Genomic DNA, 24946 nt, shown 5'->3' with positions numbered 1-24946 from the left:
AGCAGAAAAGTGAAATGATATCTAGGTTCTTTTAAGGGCCATATTATGAATTCTTACTCTATAAAGGAATTGAATAATGGATCTGAAATGCCAACGCCAATTCCTGTAACATAAAGAGTACTCAAATAATACTAGTCATCTTGTCACCAGCTCTAGATATTAATTCATTCATCCCAAAATTTATGTGTATCCACTATCCTAGGTACTAGGGATGAATCATTGAACAAGACATTATACCATCACTCCTTACATCCTGTTGAAGGGGACATCTTGAAAAAAGTAAACATGGGAATAAAATACTTATAATTTGTTAGTTGTGGAGAAACCAAATAAGGGACAGAAGCACAAAGTGTGTGAGAAGGGAGTGCAGATAACTGCTTCAGAAAGATCTTTGATTCATTTAAAAATGATATGAACTGGGGGTGCCTGAGTCGCTCAGTAGGTTAAGTGTCTGACTTTGGCTCAGGTCACTATCTCGTGGTTCATGAGTTCGAGTCCCATGTCAGGCTCTCTGCTATCAACGCTGAGCCTGCTTTGGATCCTTCTCTTTTTCTACCCTTCCCCCACTCTCTCTGTCTCAAAAATAAATAAAACATTTTTTAAAAATGATATGAACTGATTTTTTGGAGTTTGGTAAAAACCCCTTGCCTTCTGTATAATGAAGAGATCTGAGAAGGGTAGGAGTGGAAGTGAGAAGGCTAATGAATGAGATGTTCTAAATGACCATCAGAACCATGATGGAGAGATCAGAGATATGTTCTGGAGACAGTATTTCCAGGACCTGCTGAAATTTGGACATGAAGGAGAGAGTTGAGGGAAAGAGATTTACACCATGGGCAACTGGGTGCCACAAACAGAGACAGGAAATTAAGAGGTGGATAAAATCTATAAGGGATATGAGATGAGTAACTGAGTCTTAGAAGCTGCTGGGTTTGAGGTGCCTAGAACACTTGCTAGTTGTGATATCACAATAGATACGTGATTTAGAGAAGAGACCACTTGCAGGTAGTAATCACGGAACTTGGAGTTACTTATGGAAAAACATGTTGACATCTGAAAAACTGAATATAGTCTATTTAAGGACCAAGACTACACAGAGTTGATTAACTCTGGAACTTCCTGGAAATGATCAGGAAACATTTCTTATCTTGCATGCTCTTTGGCTGTATAGCTGGTGTCTCCTTTGTAGGAATATACAAAGTTTGGAACGATAGCCAGAACTCACCTTACCACCATAACAAGGCTAGCTGAGTTGCTCTTGGAGAATGACCATAGTCAGTAGGGTTTTCCATCCTGGAAAAAAGAAAAAAAACTGCTTTTGGCTTGTGTTGAATTGTAACGTGCAGAGCCTAGCATGAATTCATAACTTGAGTCCAATTTGATTTCTTTATGGGACAAATAAGCTTACATATTAAAAGTTTCTTTGACATTTGGCTTGCCTTGAGTCATTAGACAGAAAAATTAACGACATCTCCAAGTCTGAATTGTACCTTGGATAAAGCCAGTCACTGGGAAATAAAAGATTAGATGTGTTGAGTTTGTACCAGCTAACGAGACTAGATATGTTTTCCTCTGTCTCAGAGGCTTTCAAGTCATTTCCTTGAGCAAAATCAACCAGATATGCACTTTGAGTATCTTTTGCAGCACTTTTTATGAGTGGGTTTTTTTTTAAGGTCCATTAAACCAACATAGTCATTTCACATCTGTATTTTAATTTTTTTCTTTACTTTTTATTTTTCATGCACAATTTGATAGGTGGACACAAATTATCCAAATGCTATTTCCACCTGAAACCATAATACCAACAACTGGTTGGAGCGAAAAGGACTTCCATGAATTAGTAATAAGCCCAGGGAGGTGATGATAAAGTGAATCCAAGCTGCCACTGATCCCTTCTAAATATGAATATTTATCTAGGGACAAGGAAACACAGTATTCTTGTTGTACATGTAAAAGAGTTTGAATATTTCAGGTCATGTCTAATTGGTGTTCTCAAGGTCCTTTGACACCTTAAGTACTAAATATGGGCCATTCTTATGACATTCCCAAATGGTAGGTACTGCTCTCACTTTACAGATTAAAATATTGAAATTTGTGAAGGATTAAGTAATCTGCCAAGAAAATGGTTGGAGCAGGATTTTAAATCCACGTCTTCCTTCCTCTAAAGCTTTTTTTTTTTTTTTTTTTTTTTTTTTTTTAATTCTCCACATCACCGTAATAATGAGGTTAGGTGCCTGAACCAGCCCATAGAATTTGATATAACCATGGGGAGAATGAAAAATGGGGCTACAGTTAGAGTTTTGGAAAAACCCAGTAGTTGTTGTGGGTTTTGGATTTCCTGGAAGTTTCCTGGCCCCAGCCCCTATTGGGGGTCCCAGCAGCCTGAGACAGCACCCCCTCTGGATTTGAAGGTAAGCGGGGGGAGGTGTCTAGTATGATGAGAGGCACCTGTTGATTTCTGTTGTACCCTTTCATAGAAGTCACTGAAGAATTTATTCCAGGGGTGCCTGGGTGGCTCAGTCAGTTAAGCATCTGACTTCAGCTCAGGTCATGATCTTACGGTTTGTGAGTTCGAGCCCTGCATCGGGCTCTGTGCTGACAGCTCAGAGCCTGGGGCCTGCTTTGGATTCTGTGTCTCCCTTTCTCTTTGCCCCTCCCATGCTCATGCTCTGTCTCTCTCTGTCTCTCAATAACAAATAAACGTTAAAATAAAAAAAAAAGGGGGTGCCTGGGTGGCTCAGTCAGTTAAGCGGCCGACTTCAGCTCAGGTCATGATCTCGCGGTCAGTGAGTTCGAGCCCCACGTCAGGCTCTGTGCTGACAGCTCAGAGACTGGAGCCTGTTTCAGATTCTGTGTCTGCCTCTCTCTGACCCTCCCCCGTTCATGCTCTGTCTCTCTCTGTCTCAAAAATAAATAAACGTTAAAAAAAATTAAATCTAGTATTTAAAAAAAAGAAAGAATTTATTCCAGAAAAATGGGGGAGAAAACCCCAAAAGAAGAAAACATGAGTTCCAGGACCCATGAAGGATCTTGTTGGCCTTGGGCCATTCGGGAACTCGAGGACTTAAGGGTCAGTCCTTGGTGGGAGCCCCTGGTGTTGCTTGACCTATTCAGAGGGGGACAACCCCAGTGGTGTTTCTTTTTTTCTGCCAAACTCAGGGAAGGAGAATCATCACAAAGTTTCCCTAAGCGACAAGACTTAGTGTGGGTTTCTCATGGCCACCAAGACAGTGAACTTGCAGAGGTCTTGCCACCCCCAGAAGTCTTGCTGAGGTCTTGCCCTCTCAGAAAACCTGTGACTTGGGCTCCCTTCCCAGGTGTCATTTCTGGTTGGCCCCTGGTCATATCATGCAGTTTCAGCTCCTCATGGTCCTGGCCCCAAGTTGCAAATTGGTGGTGTCAGATGAACTCTGAGCAGTAGACATGCCTCACCCAGGACTTTGTATTTAAAAAAAATATTTTTAAGCTTCAAATATTTAAAAATTGGGAGGGTTAACATAAAATGTTGGATTCATACTTAATCTTAAAAAGCAGGGGGATGCCTGGGTGGCTCGGTCAGTTGAGCGTCTGACTCTTGACTTCGGCTCAGGTCATGATCCCAGGGTTGTGGGATGGAGCTCTGCATCAGGCTCTGTGCTGAGCATGGAACTTGCTTGAGATTCTGTCTCTCTCTCCCTCTGTCCCTCTCCCTGTCTCATGCACGCTCTCTCTCTCAAATAAAAATAAATAAAAACAAAAACAAAAAAAGACAGTAAATCTGGGAATATTGGTCCTGTAGACCTTGATGGCAATAGCTAGCTTGAAGCGAATTGGGTCAGCTTCCTTTGTGTGGGGCAGATGTGCTTCCCAGTGACCACACCTACCTATTGCCTGCCAATGACAGCCCTATTGTCCCGCCCAAAGGGATTTACCCCTGTATTTAAGGCTGGGCTCCTGTAGGTATCTGAGGTTACAGCCTCTACCCAGACCTTCAAACCACAAAGCCCAGTTTACTAGCCTCCCCCTGCTGGGTAAGGAAAGTCCCAGTTTGGGATCCAAAGTCCTAGATTCCTCTTGAAAAGGTTGAGGGAGGAGGGATAACAGCACACAAGTGAATTTGTCACTAATCCTGCCATGTACAATGGAAAACGCTTTGCTTAGAGAAGATGGCATGTGTGTCTCTATCCAGAGACTATCCATGACTCAGGATTTGAATTCAGGACTTGCTACCTCCACATCCAAATATTTTCCATGACACAGTGAACGTGAGCATTATGAAATAAAGCAGAAGTTAACATTTTTCCCCCAAAAGAGATTTTCTTGGTTCTGTCTCTACTTCACCTAAGAGAAATTCAAATGATGGCTTGCCCAAAGATTGAGCAGATTGTCATTGCTTAATTGTGTTCTATTTAGGTTTTTCTAACTTCCCACTTGCAAACCAAATTATAATGTATTGTACAAATATTTTCATTATTTGTAGCCAATTGATTATATGCCAGATGATTGGATTCTGAAGACTGCTGATATATATATATATATATATATGTATATATATATATACACACACACACACACACACACACACACATATATACTTATTGTACACACACATGTATGTGTGTATGCATATATATATGCCGATATGTTTATATAATATCTAGATAATATATACTATCTACATCATACATACACATGCACATTTCCCTTGGTTGATGTTTCTTTCCCAAGCAAGTGTCTCCCATTAAAATGATCAATAGCCTGAGTATGATAAAATGTCTATAAAAAATATAGCATTAGCCAGAGATTTTACTCATAAAAAACTAATGACCAAGGTTTATAGACTTTTCTGCTGTTAGGTTTGGTTTTACTGCCAAATTGTAGAAGTTTTAAGGAACTTTTAGTATTTTCAATTTTATTTGATAATGACACAAATCTGCTACTATTTGTTAAAATAAGGCACAAACAACAACTGAAAAGTTCATACTGTTAAGAAATATATATCCCCAGAATTGTACTTTTCCAGTCCTTTTAATCATGTCATGAAACAGCATATTGAAATGTCTCCTTAGGCAAGGTGCTGTGAGGACGGTCATAAAAAGCAAGTTAAATAGATAGATTCCCTCAGAGCTTACATTTTAAAGGCATTCGTAAATTGATAGAGATGTACAGAATATTAAGAATTGTATTGTCAGGGTGCCTGGTTGGATCAGTCGGTTAAGCATCCGACTTCAGCACAGGTCATGATCTCACGGTTTGTGAGTTTGAGCCCCATGTCGGGCTCTGTGCTGTCAGCTCAGAGCCTGCTTCGGATCCTCTGTCTTCCTCTCTCTCTCTGTCCCCTCCCCTGCTCTCTCTTCTCTCAAAAATAAATAAATAAACAAAAAGAATAAAAAAGAATTATAGAAGTGTCTAATATCATGTAAGTCATGCTATATATGTAAGGAGGTGGGTGTGGCAATCATCATATTCATGTACAACATGAAAGATTCCTTCCAGAAAGATTCCTTCTGAGCTAGTATTCACACCAACCTATGGGACCTAAACCTCGGTTCTCTATGGTAGAGCCTTAACAAACTCTCAACTACAGTGAGTTCTTAGAAAGCTAGAATTATTTGTGGAAAACTGACATTCTAAGATAATGTTACAGCGGTAAGATTTTTACACTAGTAATTTTGGAGGTAATTCTTGTAAAATGAGTTACATGCTTTCTTCTTTCATTACCTAGATTATAATGTACATAATTTAAAGGTTTCTTGATTACTCAGGCTTATCATCTGTGACAATCGATTTTGTGTGTCAGTTTTCAGGATGGTTGGCCAAACATAATTCTGCCAGAGTGTTTGTGGATGAAATTAACATTTGAATTGGTGGTCTGAATAAAGCAGACTGTCCTCCCTAATGTGGGTGGGCCTCATCCAATCAGGTGAAGGCCTGACTATAACAAAAAGGCTGAGTTAGAGTGAACTTCTGCCAGACTTCCTTGCACTGGTACATCAGTTTCTTCCTGCCTCTGGATGCAAACTGAAATACTAACTCATCTTGGGTCTCAAACCTCCTGGCTCTACAAGTCACACCATCAGCCCTCCTGGGTCTCCAGCTTGCTGACTAATGACCTTGGGACTTCTCAGCCTCCATTTATGGAGGAACTGAGCCAGTTCCTTATAATGAAGTGTGTGTGTGTGTGCGTGCACACGTGTATGCATGTATAGTCTCATTTATTTTATTTCTCAGGAGAACCCCAACTAATACACCATCCAGACACATGTTAGCATCATTTTGAATTCAGGGGTGACACTAGGGATTATTCAAGTATGAAAGACTACTTACCACATACTGTGTTCTTTAAGTTCTCATGTTGCACAAGTCTTTTTTTTTTTTAATTTTTTTTAACGTTTATTTATTTTTGAGACAGAGAGATACAGAGCATGAACGGGGGAGGGGCAGAGAGAGAGGGAGACACAGAATCGGAAGCAGGCTCCAGGCTCTGAGCCATCAGCCCAGAGCCGGACGCGGGGCTCGATCTAACGGACCGCGAGATCGTGACCTGAGTTGAAGTCGGACGCTTAACCGACTGAGCCACCCAGGCGCCCCACAAGTCTTAGTGTATGTTGCTTTGTTTATAAATTCACCATTAGTTAGTTTTTCAAGCAATCAGTTGTCATTTCCTCCTTGCTGTTTTCAATTGATCAGACTCCATAAATCTTTTGTTATTCTTATTTTGAGATTTTTGACATGTGGCGGGGGGGAGGGGTGGTCAGGAAATCAGACAATCAGGATTCCTGGAAGTCTGAAGGCTTGCTTATGAATAACCAGCCCAGGCTTTTTGACATTGAGTTTTGGCCCTTGAGGGCTGAGGTTTGTTCTTAGTCTTTAGCTAAATTCTGGAAAGATGGATTGCTTGGTTAAGAGGGTGCTATATAACTGAGTTCTGCTGTGTATTTGGTTTTTGGGATATAATAATTAATACTGCCCCAGTTCTAAAAATACTAAAGCATAAATGTGCATAAGGAGAAATGAATAAAAAAGAAGCTTGAGGTGTGAATACATCTTTCAACTGGGACTCAAATCCATAAGACAGGTAGAATTTGGAGGAAATGTCAGGTGCATCTGAGACCCTTGAATTTTCCATAGAGGAGATAGGGCTTCATGGTCTTTTATACTGGGGTCAGTTGGTGCTATGGGCTGAATGTTTGCATCCTCTCAAAATTCATATGTTGAAGACCTAATCCCCAATGGGATGGTATTTGGAGAGGTGGGGGCTATTTGGAGAAAAAAGAGAAAATGAGAGTGGAGCCCTCATGATTCATGCACTCATTGGAAAACAATGAGAGGATTTCTCTCTTTGCCATGTGAATATATCACACGATAGTGTGTGCAAACCAGGTAGCTATCTCTCACCAGGAACCATTTCAGCCAGCACCTTGATTTCAGCCTTCCCAAGTCTCCAGAAGAGTGAGAGAGAAATGCTGTCTTTGTTGCGGAAGCCAGTCAGTCTATGGCACTGGTTATAGAAGCCTGAGCTGACTAAGACAAGTGGGGAAGGGGAAGAGGAACATAGCAAGGAAATCAGAGTGGGAAGGAGAATGCTCATCTCTCCACAGTGGAGGGACGTAGGACAAAGACTACACTATCGTGGCTACTTGGGGGCAAAGATGTGTGGTATGTGTAGGGAGCGGGGAGAGGTGGGGAGTGGCTCCCTCACGGAGATACCAGTGAATCACTATGGTACGTAGAGTATCTGTACCCACCTGCTTCCTATATAAGGTACATTGAGAAGCTGTCCAATCCCTCTGATATCCCTCCCGAGTTATTCATTTAATACATTGACAAGTAAAAAACAAAACAAAACACACACACACTGTGAATCTTGGATGTTTATGTAGCCTCTAGGTGTTTCTTTTTTCTAAAGCAGCAACTTTTCATTTATGAATTTAATTCAACATTAATTCAACAAACACCGATGGGACACTTCCCATGTGCCAGATGCTGTGGCCACAGAGAAGCGCTTGTCTAGTGGGGTTGGGGAATCACCGGTTACAGTGCTGGAAAGTACAGAAGTGGTGTCCGCTCTCTGTAAGAGATCAGGAGAGGGCTCAAGTACACTCATATGCCTGTGTTCTGTTTCTTCCTCTTTACTCTATTTTCAAAAATGTGTTTACTGTGTAAGCCTCACCCACTAGGCAACTTAACCTAAAAGCCACCCTTTCTTCTTACAGCCACATCACTTCACAGCACTGACCACAACCATCCTGATGATCGCCTTCCTGTGAATTTATATAAACAGGAGCATATGACTTTTTATATGTGAGATCATACTTACCAATTGTTTTGTTACTTGGTTTTGTTTAATAGTTAAGTGTTGGTGATCGCTCCAGTTTTCTAGACAGAAGTCTTTTTCGTTCTTTTAAAAAACATGGGAGGGTACTTTGGGGGAGCATTTTCCCCAATATATCACACTACAAGGAGCATCATTGTAAATATATCTTTGTACATATGTGCAATGTTTTTATTCACTTATTTTTATTTACTTATTTATTTTTTAAAGTCTATCCATTATTTTGAGAGAGAGAGCATGAGTGGGGGAGGGGCAGAGAGAGGGAGAGAGAGAATCCCAAATGGGCTTTGCACTGACAGCACAGAGCCCAAGGTGGGGTTCGACGCAGGGCTCAATCTCATGAACCGTGAGACCATGACCTGAGCTGAAACCAAGAATTGGACGCTTAACCAACTGAACCACCCAGACGCCCCAATGCAAATGTTTTTCAAGTAGATACCTGTTGGTGGACAGTTGTGTATTTGACATTTTGGTCGGTATTAGCAAACAGGTTTTCAAATAGGCTTTACCAATTTGTACTCCTGTCTGTTGGTGTATGAGCAAACTGGTTTCTTGCATTTCTTTGATTATTTAGGAGGTTTTCTTTCTTTCTTTGAAAATTGTATTTCATCTTCTCAGAGTTGCTTGTTCATACCCTTTTATTATTTTTCCATCGGTTTGTTTTTTTCATTTTCTGTTACCAATTTCTTAGACCTTAAAAAATTTTTTTTTATTCTTTATTTTTGAGAGAGAGAGCATGAGGCAGAGTGTGAATGGGGGAGGAACAAAGAGAGAAGGAGACACAGAATCTGAACCAGGCTCCAGGCTCCGAGCTGTCAGCACAGAGCCCGACATGGGGCTCAAACTCACAAACCGCGAGATCATGACCTGAGCCAAAGTCAGACGCTTAACCGACTGAGCTACCCAAGGCACCCCGTCCCTCTTAGACCTTTTTTAAAACAAAAACATATTCTTGATTTTACTCCTCCGTGTGTTAAATATGATACTTGTCTTTTTGGTTTCGGCCCCTTTGGATGTTTGCTAATGCTATAACGTCAAATCAGTTGTCTTTTCCTTTATGGCTGCTGGGTTTAGTCAATTGCTTAGGGAAACTTTACCTTGAGATTATAAAACCATATCTCCTTTATATTTTTCTCTATTTCTGTAGTTTTGTTTCTTACATTTAGTGAGTTGTGTTTTTTAAGGATTAGTCAGTCCAGCTACATGAAGAAGGCTTAGAAAGTCTTCCTAAACATTCCTTTGAAGCAACTCTCCTAGTTTTAAAAAAGTTGAATGAGAAAGAAACAAGTTCCTTGTCCTTTGAGCTTCTCGGGGACATAATCTGTGTTGCATGTGTTGTTATCTTTGTTGTGAACTAGGCCTTCCTCTTCTTGCCCATTTCATGTTTTAGTCTGTTGATAATTGGGGTCTGCCCAGTCATCAGAAAGTCTCCATCCTTCCCTTTTTCCCTTGAACTCTCCTGTGGACTGTGAAACCAAGGTCTTCCTTCAACCCGGGAGGGGAGGCTGAAGGTTGCTTCCTAGGAAAATCCAGAGACTCCTCTTAGGAACAAAAATGGAGAAAGAGAATGGAATAAGAAAAGAAAGAAGCAGAGAAGAGATCATAGGGCCTCCTAAGGACCATAATCCCAAGACCTATAAATACACGATATTTTCTCTGGTGCTTGTTAAAGAAAGTGACAAAAATGAAATGAAAGGAGGGTACCTGGCTGGCTCAGTGGGAAGAGCATGCAACTCTAAATCTCGGGGTCGTGAGTTTGAGCCCCACATTGGGTGTAGCGATTACTAAAAAAATAAATAAACTTAAAAAATATTTTGAAACAGAGGTGAAAAGCCCTTCCTTACCCCGTCTTACATAACTGCCCTGCCCTCTGATGAAGTAGCACTCCATCAATTATTCTAACACCTGTAAGTAAGCCTAATTTTAAGACTCCTTTTTCTCTCTTGTCCTCCAGAGCCCTGATCTTGGGATAAGCAACATACTAAAATCTAGAACAGGAAATGTAAGCCTCCTTTATCTTGGAACTCTGCTTATTAATAACCTCGAAAAACCTTTTTGATTAATTGCATTTCAACAGTTTGGCCCATTTCACGTAATTTATCTTCGAGAACCAAGTGTTCTGTTTCCTACATCTCTTTCCTGTTGTCTCTGGGACCACTAAAAAAGTTTTTTCCTCCTAGCAAAGTATTGAATCAATGGAAGCAACACCCTGGCTTTCATTTTGGCCAAAAAGACACGAACAAGAAGCTCCATGAACAAATTAGTTTTTCCCGGAGACAGGGAAGCGGTGGGGAATTTTAATTCCTGTGATGTAATACCCACCCCCGAGCCTCCGCAGACAGCCCTGCACGAGCCAGCTTTGCACTGTTGTCTCGAGCCAGCTTTGCACCGTTCTCTCGGCTTTCATAAGAAAGCCCCTGGTCTGTCTTTTGAAGTGAGCGCTGAAGTGAGTCTCGTCCCTGGTGCTCCAGTCACTTGTCAATATCAAATGAGACCCCTGCCACTCTGCGGTGCCTGTCTCGTGCCATGTCTTCTTGACTGCTGAGTCCTTTAAGATGTATGCTTCAAACAGCCGAACCCCATGCTGCAGGCTGCGTGTGGCGTGCACTTTGGCTGCCTGCCCTCAAGACTTCCACAACTGTCACTGACAGCCTCTTAAAAAAGGCTTCCGTCTCACCGTATTTTAAGCGTGTGTTGGAGCTGTTGGAGGGTGAGACAGGGAAGATATCACACGGGGGATGTTAATTAATGGCCCCAAGTAACCACTGACTGCCGTCTTCAGAGAATGCTTTCATTCTCTTGCCTTCATTGGTTACGGTCATTGGAGGACAGTGATTTTTTTTTTTTTAATTGTAGCTTTCATACAAAATATACCTGATCTGTTACTTATGTCAATACGAGAAATTTACATTTCCGTAATTAAAAGTGCAACAGCTCCTGCTTCTGTTGAAATTCTTCTTAGGATATTCATTGGACCAGGAGTCTCTTAGGATTTATAACTATCCAGGTAGAGTCTCCCAAGAAAAGAGCCTTGAATCCTCAAATGCCTTAAAATGCATAGGTTAATAGTCACTTGTGCTGCCTAGGAAAACTGACTCCTGCCCTTCTTTGATCTGAGAGGTCAATTGTTGGTTCACTAGTAGTCATTTTAAGTTGATTTTTTCATTTCAGTGATATATTTCCTTTTACTTGCATATTCAGTATTGTTTGGGGATTTCATGTGTCATATTTTTTATGAGAGAGCATGAATGGGCGAGGGGCAGAGGGAGGGGGGAAGAGAGAGAGAGAGAGAGAGAGAGAGAGAGAGATCGAGATCTTAAGCAGGCTCTTGGCCCAGCACAGAGCCCAAGGTGGGGTGAGTCTCAAGATTCGTGATTCAAGATCATGACCTGAGCTGAAATCAAGAGTTGGACACTTAAACCAACTGAGCCACCCAGGTGCCCCTTTTCTCATCATCTCAACTTTCTTGAGATACAATTCATATACCGTATAATTCACCCCCTTAAAGTGTACAAATCAATGATATTTCGTGTATTCATGGAGTTAAGTGACCATCGTCATAATCAAATGTTTAAATATTTTTGTCACACCAAAAATAAACACTGTGCACACTCTCCATTTACTGCCCAAGATAATCACTGTGTAACTTTTTGTTGATAGCTTGATCCTATTCTGGACATTCCCTATAGATGGAGTCATACAAGTGGTCTTTTGTGACTGGCTTTCCTTCACACGTCTTCAAGGTTCCTTCACGTTGTAGCATGCGTCAAAACTTCATTTCTTTTTACCAATAAATAATATTCCATTGTAAGAGTATACCACATTGTATTTACACACGTAGGGGTTGATGGGCATTTGAATTCTTTCTAGTCCTAGGCTATTATTATGAACAATGCTTCTATAAACATTCATGGGCAAGTTTTTTTCTTAATTTTTTTTGACATTTATTTATTTTTGAGAGAGAATGAGACAGAGCATGAAGAGGAGAGGGAGACACAGAATCTGAAGCAGGCTCCAGGCTCCGAGCTGTCAGCACAGAGTCTGGCGTGGGTCTTGAACTCACAGACCATGTGAGGACTCATGACCTGAGCTGAAGTCAGATGCTTAACCACTCAGGCACCCCTACAAGTGATTTTTTTATGTTAATCTAGTATCCAAAAATCTCCTGTTTGTTCTGATAATATTTTAGTGGATTCCTTAAGATTTCCTATGTAAAAAATCATGTCATCTGTGAATATAATTTTACTTCTTCCTTTCCATCTGGATGCCTTTTATTTCTTTTTCTTGCCTAATTGCACTGGCCAGAACTTCCAGTACAATATTAATAGAAGCAGAAAGAACAGATATTGTCTCATTTCTGATCTTAGGAAGCACTTAGCCTTTCAACAGTAAATATGATATTAGCAGTGAATTTTTCATTGATGTCTTTTGTTGCATTGAGAAAATATCCTTCTATTTCTAGTTTGTTGCCTGTGTTCATTATGAAAGTGTTTTGAATTTTGTCAAATGTTTTTCTGTGTCTGTCAAGGTGATTATATAGTTTTTGCCCTTTATTCTGTTGACGTGTTGTATTACACTAATTGATTCTTTTTAAAGTTTTTATTTAAATTCCAGTTAGTTAACATACATTGTAATACTAGTTTCAAGTGTACAATACAGTGATTTGACACCTACAACACCCAGTGCTCATTACAACATGTGCACTCCTTATCACACTAATTGGTTTGTTAACTGACCTTATCTTTAGGGGAAACCCCAGTTGGTCATAGTATGTAATAATTTTTATATATTGCCATATGCGATTTGATTATATTTTGTTGAGGATTTTTGCATCTATAATCATAAATAATATCAGTCTGTCATTTTCTTGTGATGTCCTCAAATTCAGCGGTTTTTGGTTTCTGCCCACTCAGGTGTACTCCTGAGCCTCTATAGTGAATTCTTTATTTTGGTTATCACACTTTTCAACTCCAGAATTTCCATTTAGTTCTTTTTAGTAATTTCTGTCTCTATATCAGTATTCTCTGTTTGATGAGTCATTCCCATCATGCTTCTCTTTAACCTTTCTCTAGGTGTGGTTTAGAGCTGGGTGCATGAACCAAACCAGGTCAACAGATGTGTCAGGAGATGTGTCAATGGATGTGTTTGGCAGGTGGGGGACAGAAGATGATCTGCTTTCTTCTGAATGATGGGGGTGTGGGTATGAAGTCTAGAACTGCCACAGCTATTTTCCCCACCTCATGGTAAAACATTCTGGGGATTAAGCCAGTGTCTATGAAGGAGGTCAATGATAGGAAATAGCTGAGGAAAGTTGCTGGAACCCTGATGAAGTCTTTTTTTTTTTTTACAGATTTTATTCACTTATTTATTTTGAGAGAGAGATGGGGAGAGAGGAGGAATCCCAAGTGGGGGCTCTGCACTGTCGGCACAGAGCCTGATGTGGGTCTCTATCCCATGGACTGTGAGATCATGACCTGAACCAAAGTCCAATGCCTAACCAGCTGAGCCACCCAGGTGTCCCAGCCCTGACGATGTCTTACTCTCTGAATCAAAAGCATTAAAGTCTTCCCTAGTTAAGACATGTTCAGTTATGTAAGGCTAGAAATACCCCTTGTTAAGAGGACTGGTGAATGAAAGTATCCAGTAGTTTTAAGTAATTAAAATACTTTTTTAATGTTTGTTTATTTTTGAGAGAGGGAGAGAGATAGTGCAAGCTGGGGAGGGGCAGAGACAGAGGGAGACAGAGGATCTGAAGCAGGCTCTGTGTTGACAGCAGAGAGCCCGATGTGGGGCTTGAACTCGCGAACTGTGAGATCATGACCTGAGCCAAAGTTGGGTGCCTAACCGACTGAGCCATCTAGGCACCCCACTATTAAAACGTTTTTGAGAAGGAGTCCTCCTAAGTAGCGAGAGAGAAACACTGTCCCATAGTGAGTTTTGTCATTGTATTTGTCTAACAAATATCTGTTGTGGCTTTTCCTGATACATTGCTTCATGTGTATCATTTTGGATCATATGGATAATTTTCATACACTAATAATTGAAACAGGAGAGAAAAAGTGCTACTGAATCTACAGCCATAAAATACAACAGCAACATTGAACACAAGTCATTTTTAAGAAAAACATGGTATATTAGCTGATGAATATGCAGATCTTGAAGATTTGGCATGTACAGTATTCGGTTGCCAATGACCTTGTTATGCTTAATTCAACTTAGAACAACTGTTCTTTCCCTTCCTGTGAGTGGGCACCAACTCTCTCCTTGCCCTAAGACAATTTCTTGGGGGAATGGGCATTTACAAACAGTTCCAGAGAGGGAGACAACAGTATAAAGACCGGCAAAGGGAGATACATAGATTTCCTGAGCCTGTTTAGCAAAAGGCAGAAAAGCAAAAGGAAAACATTGAGTGTTTGATGAGTACATGGGAATGGCATTAACAGGAAAAGAGAAAAAAAGAACTAATGCATTGTATACACTAATCCGGTAAAGAGGAGAATATAATGATGGGGAAATACATTGGATTTCAGAGAGAAAATAAACCTTCCAGAATTTTTGTAGCCTCATTATGGCTTTTTTTTTAAATGTTTATTTGTTTTGAGAGAGAGAGGGAGGGAGGGAGGGGCAAGAGAGAGAGGGAGAAAGAGAATCCCAAGCGGACATTATGCTGTCAGCACTGAGCCTGATGCGGGGCTTGATCCCAGAACCCAGCCATGAGATCATGACCTGAGTGGAAATCAAGAGTTGGATGCTTGACTGAGCCACCCAGGCGCCCTGAGCCTCATTATTTTTTTAGCATTAAGCAACCATAGAATTTTTGGGATTACCAAGTGGGAGCTTTGACCTCGGTATTTAGGGATGGTTTTCCCTGTCTTCGATCCATTTTTGCTGACTCTTTACCCCAACTGTGAGACACGCTGGTTTCTTTCTTCTTGTGGCACACAGCTTGGTTTCCTTTTTCTGGTTGTTACCAAACTGGTAGGTTCTTTCCCTACTCAATACCTTTGGCCAAATAGTCAAAGAAGCAAACAGTATCAAAGGCAAGCAGGTAATTTACCCAATGGGAGAAGGGAGAAGGGGAGCTCATGCTCCAAGGGCACAGAGAGGCAGAGGGGGCATAAGTTGGGCTGGTGGGGGGCCAGGATGTTTGATGGCAGCCAGATTCCCAGAAAGGGGTGGAGATTTCCAGGAACTTAGGCCATGGCCCTTTCTCTGTCTTATTCAGTCAGGGGTTTCCTCTCATGGTGCCCCTAAGGAGGAGACCTTAGTTTGTTAATGTAGTGTAGTGAAGGAATAATGTGAATTTGGTCCACATTGTCCGTCATATTGGGTCTGTCTGGTTTGATCTGGTTTCTGGTGGTCTCTTGTGATCTTGTGTCAAGCTCATCTGGGTAGGAGCACCTGTACAGAAGGTACTAGAAAAAAATAGCCTTTAAATTTTATTTTATTTATTTTTAATTTTTGAGAGACAGAGAGAGAGGATGACACAGAATCTGAAGCAGGCTTCAGGCTCTCAGCTGTCAGCACACAGCCCGATGCAGGGCTCGAACTCACGAACTGTGATATCATGACCTGAACCGAAGTCAGGAACTTAAACGACTGAGCCACCCAGGCACCCCAAAATACAGCTTTTAGACAAATTCTCTGCTAGGCTCTTTGAGACTCTTCTGGTGACATGGCTCTCCCCACTCTTTGGCATAAAGGAAGAAGCGGTGAGAAGACAAATGGCTACAGACAAGTTCCTCCAAGCCAGGGAGGGAGCCTGAGCCTCCCTTATTACAGAAAAAGGCAAAATGGGCTTGGTGTACTTTTCATTGCCCTACAGCTTCTACTATGGGTCAGGAATGGTGGACCTGCCATCAAACTAGGCAGAAAACTGTGTGTGATTGGACCAGAATCTCTATATTTTTTACAGTTTTTCATGAGGCACCTTGGACCTGCTTGCGTACAGCACTGCCATTTTATCCACACGTGTGTTACATCTGCAGAAATTATCCTGTTGAGCAGATGAAGTCGACAGGAGGACAATAGTCAAAAATCGCAGAATCTAAGTCACAGCAGTGAGGAAATGTCCGTGAGGCCATCCAAAGGCGGCGAATGGTAGTGATAAGCCACTACTGTCCACTCCTGGACGACTAGTAGTAGAGTACAAGGCCGTATGAGTAGGTAGAGTCAGCAGGCCATCCCCACTGTGGACAAAATGCTAGAAGAATGTCAAACAGACTCAGCAGACAGACTCACAAGGCTATGTTTGAGGTCTGGCCACTCCTCGGCTACTCACTAGCTGTGTGACTTGGGGTAGCCCAGGCACCGCATCACCCGAATTACCCTTGCCTATAAAATGGAAATGATAATGAAACCTTTCCCCTTTCCTACCTTCCCTAAGGGTTCTCATGATACAGAAGTAAAATAACATAGAAGCAACTGCTTTCTGCACTAGAATGTGCTGGGACACCTGGCTGGTTCAGTCTGTTGAGCATCTGACTCTTGGTTTTGGCTTGGGTCAGGGTCTTGTGGTTAGTGGGTTTGAGCCCCACGTCGGGCTCTGTGCTGGCAGTGCATTGGCGCTTCCTCGCTCTCGCTCTCTCTCTCTCTCTCTCTCTCTCTGTAAATAAATAAATAAATAAATAAATAAATAAATAAATATTTTATATACATATACATATATGTGTATGGATGTGTGTGTGTGTGTGTGTGTGTGTGTGTGTGTATATATATATATATATGTATATATATATATATATATATATATATATATATATATATATATATATAAACTAGAATGATTTAAACTGGATTTAAACTAGGATTGCTACCCTTGAAGTGTTTGTTTGGTTTGTTTTTAATGACTTTCTAGATTTGGATGTGTGTTTTCTAGCTGCCAAGGGATATTTGTTTATGAAATTGCAAGCTATCTTCAAAAGACTTATCCTAGTCAATAATTTTAGCCTGGTGTTCACCTATTTAATTATGTAACAGGGTTCACTTCTAGCAAAACTAGTATATGTTCTTCTTCTTCTTCTTCTTCTTCTTCTTCTTCTTCTTCTTTTTTTTTTCTTTGGCTGGCTCTCCTGAGACTTTGGCAGATTGGCCAATTAGCAAGACAGAGATGATAGTAGAAAAAATTTGGAAAGTTAATGAAGTTAATGAATAGTCCCCAACATGGTAATCAGCCCCTGAATAATGGCACTATGGCTAAAAATTAATAAGACTGTCACCAATAAGCTCATTCAGGTCTAGACACTTTCTGATCATGATGCAGAAGTATAAAGAATACTTATAATGATTATTCTAATGTTTTCTTCAAATGCGGTTTATTTCTTAGGAGGTAGGATAATCTGTGGTTTAAAAATGACTGCTCTTGGGGTGCCTGGATGGCTCAGTCGGTTAAAGCATTGACTTCGGCTCAGGTCGTGATCTCACAGTTTGTGGGTTCGAGCACTGCATCAGGCTCTGTGCTGACAGCTCAGAGCCTGGAACCTGCTTCGGATTCTGTGTCTTCCTCTCTCTCTGTCTGCCCCTCTCCAGCTTGTGCTCTGTCTCACTCTCTCTCAAAAATAAATAAATGTTAAAAATTTTTTTTAATATAAAAATAAAAATAACTGTCCTTATGGCCTCTTAATTGTTCTGTTTTGGCAAATGTGGACTTGTTATTGTGCTAAGAAAATAACTCTGGTATTACCGTGATTCCCCACTTAGATTTACCACTAAGCAGACTAAGTTCAGACAGGCTGTGTCTTTTTGCAACCTCTTTGTTTGGCACCAACCAAATAATTTTCTCATGTGGGCAAAGGAAAAAGAAAATCTCAGAAAAACATTTATTTTGTAGGTCAAAGTTTCCCTCAGACTGTGGGTACCAGATGCCCTGGGTGCCTGCCTCAACTGCTCTGATGGCCTTTGGAAATAGACCAGAAGTATCCAAATTCAGGGAGTCTTGCTTTTGAAGGCACAGTGAAGGGGGAGGGCACAAATAATTCCTGTGAAAAAGAGAATTATCAGCAATGGCATATGCAAACCTGCCACTTTTTCCAACCCCCACCCCCCCCCCCAAACGTGGTCTGGGAAAACCCTTCTTCTAAGACACCTAGTAAGTGTGGGTGGGTGGGTGTGGGGGGTGTTATGTGTCTGTGCATGTTCACAAGCTTGGGAACATGTTCACAAATATGGGAACAAGCATGTTCACAAATACGGGAACACAGTTCTGGTCTATTCCAAAAAAACAGGTAATTTTTCAAAAAATGGTACTGGAAATCAAGGAAGGCAACTAATTGGTTAGATTTGAAATGCATTTTGTGGATGAGTATGACCTCTGGTGTTAAACTAGAGAAATTCCAGCACTTCTATATCTTCATGGCAGAAAGAGAAGCAAATGTAATTTTCCAAAAGCTTATCCTTCAGGGGTTGTGGGGCTTGTTTTGTGACCTTTATTTCCAACTTTCTTCATCGCTTCCCTCTCTTTCCCTCCTGGGTCTTAGAAATATAAATGAGCATCTATTACATGCACAGCACCATCCCTGTGGAAGGACATTGTCTTTGTTGCTCTGTTTGACTTTATTTCATGTTTCTCTATAATCCTTTATAGGAAAAAAAGGCAAAATTATGATAGACAGTTTTTAAAGGTTTACAGCTATATTTAAGACTCATTTGTTAATTTTATAAAGAAGAGAACAATGATGGAAACAGGAACTTCTTAAATGTGTCACAAACCAATAGAGTAAGATGCCCCAAACCAGCAGGTTATGAGGACACTGACAAAAAAAATGAAACAAGAGGCTGTTGGGGGCATCTTGAGGTTTTTCATCATCGTACTGACAGAGGATTTTTGTACTCTCCACACACGGTCATTTATTAGCAAGGTGACTTTTTTTGGGTGTGTGTGAGCAGGTGATTCCTTAAAACAGAAAGATGATATACCTCTGATTGACTTCTCTCTCCCCAGTCACGGCAAGTTTCATGTTATGATTTCATGAGCTTTAAAAAAAAAAAAAAAATACCAGCTGGGTGGAAGCACTATCAATCTGAGTTTTGGTATTCTGGCGATTCCTTACACTGTGGGTCAGATCTCCATTTCTTTCTTACTGTATGCATTCTGTCCTCCCCCTGAGCTCCCTTTGTGAGCCATGGGAACTCTGTACGTCATTGCCATAAATCTTAGTCAACGCTCTTTGTTTCTCTATGATTCATGGTACTGCACCTAATCTCTAACCAAGGCATAGAGATATACATGGCAAACGACATGATATTTTGTCCCTGTTGTTTTGTGTATGGAACCTCTCTTTAAAGCTTTGAACTTGCTATTTGAGAAAGTCAGTGTGATACATAGAACACAGCCATTCCTTATGGTGTTTTAGCAATTCTACAACCTTATACCTAATTTGCGGCTGGCAACAATTGTGATATTTGGGGAGGCAACTATGTCCTCTTTTTTCTATATTTATGAAAGGTTAGGCAAAGTAGTGATTTACTGTGGCAACCCTTCCTTGAAGAATTTAATTTGTAAAGAAGAATCAAACTTGTCTCTTTTTTAAAATGTTTATTTTGAAAGAGAGCATGCGCATGGGGGAGGGTCAGAGAGAATCCCAAGCAGGCTCTGTGCTGTCAGTGTAGGGCCCAATGAGGGACTTGATCTCACCAACCCTGAGATCATGACCTGAGCTGAAATGGAGTCTGCTGCTTAACTGACTGAGCCACCCAGGCATCCCCTGCATTCGATTCAGCTACACAGAGCAACTGGAAGAAGCCTATAGAATGGGTTATAAAGTGAAAAGGAATGTATGATTGATTTTGTGCTTGAGTTGAATTTTGTTTCACCCCAGCAGGTGAATCACTTTTGATTTGGAAGGCTTCATTGTCATTTGAAATTCAGCTCATTAGAATTGTTTGCAATGGTCATGCTCACCATGAAATTCATGCACTATCTACTCAGCCACCCCAGCGATTCAATGACTTTCAGAATTCTAAACATGTTTTATTGAATTGCTAAAAATCATGGGAGATGATAAAAACAAAATGCTGTCTCCGCTTTTTAGCTATTCAAATTCTATGCTTGACCAAGGCTATTGAAAACTGTCCATTGTGACAGTACTCAGTGTCTGAATTCGAGGTCTATGGGCCTAAAAGCAACCCTGTCCTTTTCTTCTTGTGGATCTGTTTACTTGCACGTACAAAACATTAAAATTGTTTAACCCGTGTCCAAAGGATATCCTAAAATGAATTATTCACTCCATGGCATTGAAAACGCGCACACACACTGTGAGGACAAGGTACCTGGTAAGCAACTTCAGGGCAGATGCCGAGTAGAATATCAAGAAATTGGATCCAGCTGAAAATTCCAATTACCTAATGAGGGTTATCTGCTTACACTCCAATTTCTTGGTCTAATTCATTATAATATTGATCATAAAAATCACGCTTTAAAATTACGATTTAAAACGGAAACAAATATTCAGCTGGCTAGTGTCTGCCATTTCCTTCCTCGGGGAGACGGGGATTTCAATTTACAAAGAAAAACGAACTAGAAGGGTTCTTAAGATGGAACAGTCACAGCCCTCGAAAAGGGTCCCCTACTGCTTTGTGTTGGTATATCCCCTAAGAGAAGAGCACATTGCAGGAAATTGGTGAGACACAAATGCCATTTTCATGGATTTATTAGAAAGTAAATAATTATACCCGACTCCAGCCAAACTCCAGCACTGTCCCCGGAGTGGACATTCAGCCGGAGTTGTCGTTATTAATAATTTCCCAGCCAGGCTGTAACTACCGGTGCGAATCAGCCCGCTCCAGGCCCCTCTCCCACCCGCCGCCGCAGTCGGGGCTCCGCCAAGGAGATGCTCGCCAAGGAGATGCTCTGTGTGTGTGCATCAGTGACACCCGCCTTTGCTTTGTCTGTGCTTTGCAGGTGGGGAGGAGGAAGAGGAACAGAAGAGGCGCTGGCGGCCGGCGGCCGCTGAGCAGCCCCCGTACCCTCGAGCAAGCCGCCTCTCCACCGCCGCAGAAGCCAACGGACCTACCCGTTGGGGAAGCCAGAGGGCCAGAGCGCCAGAGCCCGGGGACCCGGCGGCCGGGGGCGCCAGCCCCTCATGTTCCGCGGAAGGCGCAAATGTGAGCGGGCGGTAGCTGGGAAAGCCCTCCGCCCCCGCCAGGGGGACCCGGGAAGCCCGCGCGGGCTCCTCCCGCGGACGGTGGGGATCCCCTCCTCCGGCCCCGCCCCCATCCTCCCCCGGCCCCGAGTGCCAAGGCGGTTAACCCTCCCAGCGCCACAGCTCACTCGGGCCGGAGCGCCGCTCAGCCAATCCCGACTCCCGGGCCCCGGAGCCGAGCGGCGGGGGAATGATCGCGGCGCGGGGCTCGCTCGGAACTCGCAGCGGCCAAACCTGGGCTCAGGCTCCGGGGTTCTCCCTAAGCCCTGCTGCACTGGCGTAGCCAGTCGCCAACCTTTTTCTCTCCTAAGCGGGTGCCCCCGCAGTTATTTGGCGGGCAGCCCGCTGCCCACTCTCCGCGGGACGACTGGGGAGAGGTGGGCGTGAGGCGAGGGGGCTGCTGTTCTGCAGCCCAGCGAGGCGTGCACGCGGGCGGACGAGTGGCAGGGGTTCCGCACTGTCCCCGCGCCTGACCCACTGCTGGGGTGGCCCAATGTGCTGCAGTGCCCGGCGCAGGTGATCTAGACTGCGCGTCCGGCACCAGCTGGGGGGGGGGGGGGGGGCGGCGGCGAGGGAGGGAAGGAAGGAGGGAGGCAGGGACGCCCCTTTCTTCTCTCTTTTCCCTGCAGCCCGGCCGCACTGCCTGGGGCTCCCCAGCCGGGGGCTGTTCCCAGGCGCTCCCAAACGGCAGGTGCCCCCCCCCCCCAACTCTGCCCTGGCCTGCGCACCCCAGGGTTCTCATCCTGCAGATTCCCTCCTCCCCATCTCTCTTTCACACACGAGCTCCCCTAAGCCGCGCGCGCCGCAAACTCAGTATCGGTCCCCGCAGGTGATGTCATGCCCATTGTTTTGGTGCGCCCGACCAATCGGACTCTCCGCCTGGATTCTACCGGAGCCGGCATGGGCCCTTCCTCGCACCAGCAGCAGGAGTCCCCGCTCCCAACCATAACGCATTGCGCAGGGTGCACCACCGCCTGGTCTCCCTGCAGCTTTAACAGCCCTGACATGGAAACCCCATTGCAGTTCCAGCGCGGCTTCTTCTCAGAGCAGCCGCCGCCGCCGCCGCGCTCCTCACACCTGCATTGCCAGCAGCAGCAACAGAGCCAGGACAAGCCGTGCCCGCCCTTCGCGTCCCTCCCGCACCCTCAGCACCACCCGCACCTCGCGCACCAGCAGCCGGGCAGCGGCGGCAGCAGCCCATGCCTCCGGTGCAACAGCTGCGCCTCCTCCGGTGCCCCGGCGGCGGGGGCGGGGGCGGGGGATAACCTGTCCCTGCTGCTCCGCACCTCCTCGCCCGGCGGCGCCTTCCGGACCCGCACCTCCTCGCCGCTGTCGGGCTCGTCGTGCTGCTGCTGCTGCTCGTCGCGCCGGGGCAGCCAGCTCAATGTGAGCGAGCTGACGCCGTCCAGCCATGCCAGTGCGCTCCGGCAGCAGTACACGCAGCAGCCGGCGTCCGCCTCCCAGTACCACCAGTGCCACAGCCTGCAGCCCGCCGCCAGCCCCACGGGCAGCCTCGGCAGCCTGGGCTCCGGGCCCCCGCTCTCACACCACCACCACCACCCGCACCCGGCGCACCACCAGCACCACCAGCCCCAGGCGCGCCGCGAGAGCAACCCCTTCACCGAAATAGCCATGAGCAGCTGCAGGTACAACGGGGGCGTCATGCGGCCGCTCAGCAACTTGAGCGCGTCCCGCCGGAACCTGCACGAAATGGACTCGGAGGCGCAGCCCTTACAGCCCCCCGCGCCCGTCGGAGGAGGTGGCTGCGCGTCCTCCCCGTCTGCAGCCGCCGCCGCCGCCGCTTCGTCCTCAGCCCCGGAGATCGTGGTGTCTAAGCCGGAGCACAACAACTCCAATAACCTGGCACTCTACGGAGCCGGTGGCAGCGGCAGCGCTGGAGGCGGCGGTGGCGGTGGCGGCGGCGGCAGCGGGCATGGCAGCAGCAGTGGCACCAAATCCAGCAAAAAGAAGAACCAGAATATCGGCTACAAGCTGGGCCACCGGCGCGCCCTGTTCGAGAAGCGCAAGCGGCTCAGCGACTACGCGCTCATCTTCGGCATGTTCGGCATCGTGGTCATGGTCATCGAGACCGAGCTGTCGTGGGGCGCCTACGACAAGGTAGGCGCTGGAATCCACCTCTCCACCTCCCCCCCCCCCCCAGCCTTCCGGGGCCGCGGGCCGGACGCTGGGTGGTTGGGATAAGCACTGGTGGGAACTCTCTGCCGGCGGGTCCCGAGCCTCCTCTGGACGGTCGGAGGTGCCCGCCGGGACGGTGAGCACGGCTCGGACGCACCCCTGATCCTCCAGGCAACTCTAGGAGAGGAAGCCTTTCTGTGCGCAGCCAAAGTTCTAGAGGCAGCGAGTGCCCAGCTCATTTGGGCACATTAAATAAGTAGCTCCAGGAGTCAGTGGGGGAAAGCCTGCTCTATTCTTTTATGTGTGCTCGGGATTTCAGAGGCCCCTTTCAACCCAAAGCACTTAAACTCAGCAATAACTCGCTCTCGGTTTCCAGAGCCAGGATCTGCGCTTGAGTCTGTGATGGCGCGGATGCGCTGCCTGGCCATCCGCCTGCCCTGTTCTCCTCTCCCTTCCCTTTGAGGCCAAGTGATCTGACAGATCACAGAGCCAAGACAGGTACTCCCCTCATCCCCATCCTCCTCCTGGGAGTTCGATTCCACTTGCTGGGGACTGACTGACCCCCACCCCCGGAAGGTGGTCAAAAGTACTTGTTTCTTAAAAGTGCTTCTGTCTGACTGTGTTGCAGGCGTCACTGTATTCCTTAGCTCTGAAATGCCTTATCAGTCTCTCCACAATCATCCTGCTCGGGCTGATCATCGTGTACCACGCCAGGGAAATACAGGTAACTTGGGCTCTGCTATTTATGAATGACCCAGAGCGCTGCTGCCTGCTTGGACAAGCAAGGCAGCTTTTTCCAAGCCCTTGTGTCCTTGCTTGAGGTTACAGAAGACACACGCTGTAGTCTTGCGTTAGCACCTGACCTGTTCTTTCAAGAAGTTCAAAACAAAACAACACAGCATGTTAACATGCAGTCGCTTCTGGGTTCTACCCTTTAAACCTTTAAGATTTCCCCCTCTATTCTTCAGGTAGATACAGTTCTCTAAATCAGTCATTGCATTTGCTTTCCTTAAGGCCAGTTAGGTGCTAGCCTTAATCGGTAGGGTAAATAAATGTGTATTCTTGATTGGTACACCCACTCCCAGTGGGTGCGTCATTACAGAAGACAGGGTCCATCTCTGTACAGTATTTTTTATAACGTAGACATTAGAGAAGAAATATCTCTTAGAAGAAAATAAGCGCATGTTATTCCTAGCTAATATATGTAAATAAGACATGAGAAAAACTCAAACTCTTTCCATATCCCCAAACATTAAAGGAAAAAAATCTGTTCTAAGGTTAGCATACAAATTCTGTATACGTGGTACTTGGGTCGATTTTTAGCTACAATCATTACATTGCCTTCTTTTTTTTTTTT

The 24946-nt window shown here is 44.3% G+C and overlaps 1 protein-coding gene across 2 annotated transcripts in view; it reads left to right on the top strand.

Annotated features, from left to right (window-relative positions):
- The window catches only part of KCNN2 (potassium calcium-activated channel subfamily N member 2), a 464601-nt gene that overhangs the window by 285979 nt on the left and 153676 nt on the right, over positions 1-24946 (top strand). The window contains exons 3-5 of one of the 2 annotated variants that reach the window (XM_078451764.2): positions 21213-21415; positions 22283-23571; positions 24218-24313. In XM_078451764.2, coding sequence (XP_078307890.1) covers positions 21394-21415; positions 22283-23571; positions 24218-24313 — 1407 coding nt within the window. In that variant the 5' untranslated portion in view covers positions 21213-21393. Of the gene's footprint in view, positions 1-21146; positions 21416-22282; positions 23572-24217; positions 24314-24946 lie in introns of those variants that run through there. The other variant, XM_078451773.1, reaches the window with a different exon arrangement.

Source organism: Panthera onca, chromosome A1 (assembly GCF_046562875.1).
Source record: "Panthera onca isolate mPanOnc1 chromosome A1, mPanOnc1 haplotype 2, whole genome shotgun sequence".
In the NCBI taxonomy this organism is placed as follows: Eukaryota; Metazoa; Chordata; class Mammalia; order Carnivora; family Felidae; genus Panthera; species Panthera onca.
Note: the sequence above shows the minus strand (reverse complement) of the source record. Positions and strands in the feature narration are given on the sequence as shown.